The sequence below is a fragment of the Peromyscus californicus genome, unplaced genomic scaffold, assembly GCF_007827085.1.
Source record: "Peromyscus californicus insignis strain IS unplaced genomic scaffold, ASM782708v3 Scaffold_23__1_contigs__length_62951481, whole genome shotgun sequence".
NCBI lineage: Eukaryota > Metazoa > Chordata > Mammalia > Rodentia > Cricetidae > Peromyscus > Peromyscus californicus.
The window spans coordinates 54,423,601-54,430,521 of NW_026294534.1; the positions used below are offsets into that span (position 1 = coordinate 54,423,601).

General features: G+C 42.7%; 1 protein-coding gene across 1 annotated transcript; it reads right to left on the reverse strand.

The window, feature by feature from the left end:
• Nucleotides 1-505: 505 nt before the first annotated feature.
• Nucleotides 506-5,325, reverse strand: Smim31 (small integral membrane protein 31). The gene is given in 2 exon segments (XM_052752745.1): nucleotides 506-678; nucleotides 5,214-5,325. Coding segments are annotated over 2 exon segments (285 nt in total).
• Nucleotides 5,326-6,921: the final 1,596 nt, after the last annotated feature.

The following is a 6,921-nucleotide window of genomic DNA, read 5'->3' on the forward strand; positions in this document are numbered from 1 at the left end:
CTGCAGGGCATGAAATTTTATGTAAAGGATTATAGTAGGTATGTTTGAGGATTTTTGGATATAATATAATAATAATATCTGCTTCGTAGATTTAGGCAGGCTTGAATAATTAAGTAGATACAAAGTGTTATGGAAGTCAGGAGGAGGAACTGTAGAACAAGAGAGAAAGAATACATCATGCTAATGAATTTGGAAAGCATACAGTGTGATGATTGCCTAAAGAAATAAGCTGAGTGTATTTGCTGTGGCATTCAGTAATGAGTTCTTCAGAACCACCCATGTCCTAGGCAGCATTCTAAGAGCTGGCTGGAGAACCGACTAAAAATAGAACATTCTAGGTGCACAGTGTAAAATTATCTTATTTTGTGTAAAATATTGCTTTACCTGGTTTGTTATTGACTTTTTTCCCAAGGAAAAAAAGTTCAGTGGCGATAAAGCATTTAATTTTTAAAAATTTTATTGCATTTATTTACTTATGTACAGGTGGGGTCCATGCATACGGTGGTCACAGAGCAACTTGCAGGAGCTGATTCTGTCTTTTCAGCATGAGGACCCTGGGATTTAAACTCAAGTCATCGGGCTTGGTAGCAAGTGCCTCTAACTGATAAGCCATCTTATCAGCCCAGCAATTTTATTTCATCTTGTTTTTCCTACCTTTTTTCTCTCTCCCAGTAGACACTGATCATGCATGAACTGTGAGCAGAAGGAATCTACAGGTAGATTTTCATCCCTAAATTCGGCATTCTGTTCTCACTGAGTTACAGTTTTTAGGGGGATTCTTTTTTAAAATTACATTTTAGTGTGTGTGTGTGTATAGTTGGAAGGTTTCCTGTGTCCTGGCTAGCTGGCGGTTGGGACAAATCTCAGAAGCTTATATTAATTATAACTGCTCAGCCTTTAGCTCAGGCTTATTACTGACTAGTCCTTAAATTAACCCACAATTCTTATTTATGTTTAGCCACATGACTTGGTGCCTTTTCTCAGTTCTGCCTTGTCATCTTGCTTCCTCTGTGTCTGGCTGGTGACTCCTGACTCAGCTTTCCTCTTCCCAGAATTCTCCTGGTCTGCTTATCCTGCCTATACTTCCTGCCTGGCTACTGGCCAATCAGCATTTTATTTATCAACCAATCAGAGCAATACACATTCACAGCATACAGAGCGATATTCCACAGCGTGTGTGTGTGTGTGTGTGTGTGTGTGTGTGTGTGTGTGTGTGTGTGTGTGTGTGTGAGATGAGAGCACATGCACTTGTAGCCATGCCCGCGTGTATAGGTCAGAGGACAACTTGCAGGGAGTCAGCTCTCTCCTACGATGTGGGTCCCAGGTACCGAATTCAGGTCTCCAGGTTCGATGGCGGGAACCTTTACCCACTGAGCCAGCTCACTGGCCTCCTAGTGAGATTCTTATACTGAACATTCATCTCTTTCCTCCAGAAAAGAAGTAGCTGTAATCCAACTAAAAAACTGTGATTTTTTTTGGTATCATACCCATTTAAGAGGATCATAAATGGGAGCCGTACCATATTTTTGTGAAAGAAAGGAGCGGGGGAAAAGAGAACAAAAATGAAATAACAAATAAAGAGATTTACTTGAGTCAGCCAAATACCGTGTGGGCAGCACCCCAAATCCAAAGCTACACGGTCTCAGCAGGGTGGTTTTCCCTTACTTGTATAGAGATGGGTATCGGAGGTACGGATGAGTGACTGACTAACTCCTGGGCCCCACTGCAATCAGGAGAACGGTCCTTCAGTTAGCCTTCCAGGAAACATTTATCTTTATCTCCAGCTAGCTCCAGAGGGACAAACAGTTTTAATCTCAGTCAAAACAACTGTTAAGACAAAGAGCTGGAGTGTGTGGAGTCCGTGTCAGCTGCTTGAGACAAGGTGGAGGGGCCTCTGTTTGCCCTAGCCATCAGGTAAACTCAGGGTCCTCATGGGGCTCTCGGAGCCTGAAACAAAAGTAGACGATGAGTCATATCTAAGAGTGGGGATGCACAGTACTTCCTGATAAAGTCGTGCTATGGAAGTGGGGATGCACAATACTTCCTGATAAAGCCATGCTATGGGACAGGAGGGTGGGGGTTTTCAGAAAACAAAAGGCTGGGGGCTGAATCTGAGGTACAGCTATTTTTCACAAGCACAGGGCTTGAGTAGTGCTTGGCATTGTTGACCTTTTTCTCCAGGATTAGACTTAAAGATCATAGTGGACAGATTCACATGCATGTCTGATTTCTTGGATGGTAGATGATCATTGAATGTGTAGCTCTGTAACAGGAAGCTTACTTTCTTTTTCTACTTTTTATTCTATCTTTTTGAGCTAAGATCTTCAGCTCAGGCTGGCCTTAAACACCCTATAAAGCTAAGGATAACCTTCCTGCCTCTACCTCCCATGTAGAGGTCCACCAACACTCCTGGTTTATGTGGTACTAGAGATCAAGTCTAGAACCTTGTGCTTCCCAGGCTAGAGCTCTACCAACTGAGCTACACCATCAGCCTAAAAATGTATCTTTAAAAATTAATTTTTGAATTTAGCATATAAAATGATGGGTTTGGCTATGGCACTTGAGGCCCCACCCATAGTTGAAACACTGTGGACAGTTGGTGGCTGCTGGGAGTGGGGGAATAATTTTTCTTTGAGGGCATGGCCGCTGGTAGTTGATCATGCTGGACTGGATGATCACATCCATGCACACATAGGCAGTAGTGACTGAACTCAGTGGTTCAGAAATGAAGAAAGAAGAAAGATATGAAGATGGGGGAGAATTTTTTGGAGAGAAGTCTGTGGGGAGTTGCAGGGGAAAGTGAGGGGTGGATACAATCAAAAGATGTTGTACATACGCATGAAATTCTCAAAGTATGAAATATTATTTTGAAAATTAATAAATAAGCCAGGTGTGGTGGCACACACCTTTAATCCCAGTACTAAGGAGACAGAGCCAGGTGGATCTCTGTAAGTTTGAGGTCAGTCTGGTCAGGAGAGCAAGTTCCAGGACAGCCCAGGACTACATAGAGAAAACTTGTCTCAAAAAATAAAACACCAAAAACACAAAACCAAACCAAAACAAAAGATTAGTCTGGTCTATGTAGTGAGTTCCAGGCCAGACAGACCCAGCCTCAATAAATGAATAAATAAAATTTAAAAATTAAGCATGCGCTCTTGTACACACACACACACACACACACACACACACACACACTCCACTCACAAAGTTCTAAAGGTCAAGTAATCTAAACATTCCTTCTGGCTTGACTCTTCCATGATTTAATGCCCATTAGCTCCCTGATGATGGCGTGGTTAAGGTACACACACACACACACACACACACACACACACACACACACACACACACACACACGACAGGCATTATTGGTTTTACCTTTCTTGCCTTAGAAACACAAACTCAAAATTTTGGCAAGGTGGGGCTGGAGAGATGGCTTAGAGGTTAAGAGCACTGACTGTTCTTCCAAAGGTCCTGAGTTCAATTCCCAGCAACCACATGGTGGCTTACAACCATCTGTAATGAGATCTGGTGCCCTCTTCTGGCATGCAGGCATACATGCTGTATACATAATAAATAAATAAATCTTTAAAAAAAAATTTGGCAAGGCGTTGGACTTCTGAGACCAAAAATTTGATTCCAGTCTTCTGGATTGGTCTATCACACGGAGCTAGAGGTTAGCGAAGGCAAGGGAACCAATGTTGAAATAGTCTTGGTTCAAGATACCGGGGAAGGCCATGCCAGCCCCGAACTCACCACCATGTGAGGGAAATACATCATCACCCAGTTAGAGGAAGTGCTGCTACTCTGTCAGCCAAATCCATTTTAAACAATATACCGTCCACACAATTTGTGAAACAGGAACAGGCTTTATAGACTCCATCCAGTTAGGTTTCTGACTTTAGGTGTTGGCAGGAAGCTGAGCATCTATTTAGTGGGGCTCTTGTGTTCTAATCCTTTCCATTGTGTGACTAGTAGTTTATTTACCGTTGCATGTCTATAATCACAATCTATTTCATAGACAGTACTTCTCACAGACAAGAACCTACGAGGAAAAATTTGGTCAAGCGCCACAAATGGGAAGGAGCAGGAGAGATAGTTCAGCACTTAAGACCACTTGCTGAAACTACAGAGGATGGGCTTGGGTCCCAGCACCCATTCAGGGCCTAAGAACCATCTGAAACTTCAGTTCAAGGAGTCCAATGCCTCTTTGGACCTTTTCAGGCACCAGGCATGTATGTGACCCATATACATACATACATACACGCAGGCAAAAACATTCATACATATCAAAGCAAAGCAAGTTGCCATAAGCACAGCCAGACATGTTGGCACATGCCTATAATCTCAGCACTTGTGAGGTCAAGAACCCTGTGGGTTCAAGGCCATCCTGGTCTATACAGTAAGTCTCAGGACAGCCAAGGCTACATAGTGAGACCCTGACTCAAAAACCCACAAGCACTACTTTTTTATGACTTTATCTTATTCTCCATAAATATGTAAAATGTCCTCAGTATATATTTATACATACATGTATAATTTTTCTTGTTCTCAAAAATGCTCCCTGAGTTATTCTTTATCTTTCATAGATCTTGGTGGGGTCTGGACTACCTAGCACACTCATACCCTTCCTTTTTAACACTTGCTATTATTGGCAAAAACATAGTATTGAGTTTTAAAATACATTTTCATTTTTTTTTAATGTTTGAGCTTTGAGGAGACTTAATTAATTTTTGAGACAGACTTTCTCGTGTTCCAGGCTGGATCTTGAGCTCTTGATCCGCCCGCTTCCACCTTCAGAGTGATGGATTACAGATATAGGCTGCCACATCTGGTTTATGCCAGTCTGAGGCCTTCCAGTATGGGGGGCAAGCACTCTATGAGCTGGACGATAGCCCTAACCCCAACTAAGCTACATTTCCAGAGCCTGACAAGAGTCTGTTGAAAAACCTTCTAATGCTTCTCCTTTCCAGGCATACATACTTAAATGAAACCACACACACACACACACACACACATACACACACACACACACACACACACACACACACACACACACACACACACACACACACACATACGTCACCCGTAAAACCAAACATACTCATTCTCATACACAGAATAGCAACGAAACCGTATCCAGCTACACAGAAAGATGGTTGTGAAGGAAAAGACAGAGGGTGGCTGTGAAGGGCTCTCCCTCTCTTTTCTGTTACCTTCATTTCTTTCGTTAGGGCTGGTGTAGATGGACGCCAGAGTAAACAAGGAAAAGATAAAGAAAGCCAGTAAAATGAACGCCATCTCCAGGTTGGTGAATGGAAGCTCCATGAAAGACCAAAGGTGATTCCACCTGCAGTAGGAAACAAACATTGTCTTAGGGACACTGTAATCCAGAGGACTGCTCAGCAATGATGTATTTTAGAACCAAACACATGTGCTAAAACTTATCAAATTACCTATGTGCCCAGAACAAGGTAACTGGTGAAAATGAAGTGTGGCTTGGTGTGGTGACACATGGCTGTCATTTAGTATTAGGGAGACCAGAGTAGGATAATCGCGAGTTGAGGCCAGTCTATTCCATACAGTCAAAATTCTGTCCAAAAAAAAATATATATATAACCCAACCCAACCTAAAAACAAGCCTACAAACAAAAACCAAGACTAGGTGTGTGGAGAGGTAGCTCAGTGGTTAGGAGTATGCATTGTGCTGCCAGAGGACTCAAGTTTGATTCCTAGCCCACAGTCAGGTGGCTCTCAGTTGTCTGCAACTCCAGCTCCAGGGCCTGGCTCCCTTTGCTGGCCTCATCGGGCATCTGCACTCACACGCACAGACTCCCGTATGTACACATAATAAAAATCATAAAAATCTTAAAAAATGGAACAAAGCCTAGTGTGTCTGTACATGCATCTGTAGCTTCAGAGCTGTCAGGGAAGGAGGCAGGAGGACCAGTGGAGTTTGCTGGGTGACAGTGTACCTTCAGGTTCAGTGAGAGAGGCTGTCTAAACGGAATAGGAGGCAAGTGGCTGAGGAAGACTCAGTGTCCTTGGTCTCTGTGAGAACACATTCACACACACTGTGGTGGTTTGAAAGAAAATGGCCCCCAAAGGGCGTGACACTATTAGGAAGTATGGCCTTGCTGGAGGAAGTGTGTCACTGTGGGGATGGACTTGGAGGTCTCCTATGCTCAAGATATACCTAGTTCAGATCACTTCCTGTTCCTTGTGGGTAGAGATATATTAATTCTCAGCTCCTTCTCCAGCACCATGTCTGCCTGCATGCCACCATGTTGCACCATGAATCATCATGTGATAATGGACTAAACCTCTGAAACTGCAAGCCACCCAATTAAATGTTTTCCTTTATAAGTGTTTATAAGAGGTCGTGGTGTCTTTTCACAGTAATAGAAACCCTAACTAGGACAGAAGTTGGTACCAGGGACTGGGGTATTGCTGTAATAGGCCTGACCATGCTTTTGTTTGAAGGAATATGGGACCTTGTGACTGTGCATTAGAAAAGCAGTTAAATGCTTTAAGTGCTGTTTAGTGGGCCATATTAGTAGTTACATGGAAAACAGTGGTGCTGAGAGTTATTTGAATAGTGGGGGGCTGGTTCAAGAGGTCTCAGAGGAGAAGAATATTAATACATGGCCTAGAGATCATTCTTGTGATGATTTGGTAAGGAATGTGGCTGCTTTTTTTTCTCTTGTCCAAAGAGTCTGCCTGAGGCTAAAGTGAAGAGATTTAGATTAATTTCTTTAGCAAAGGAAATCTCAAAACAGCCTAGTATTGACTCTGTTCTGTGGTTATTACTGGTCACTCTTATATAGATTTATAAGGAAAAAAAGCAAGCTGAGCAAGGGAAAATACAAATTATACAATTTGAGGAGAAAAGGAGCACCAGAAAGTGGAATAGAACTATGTCCT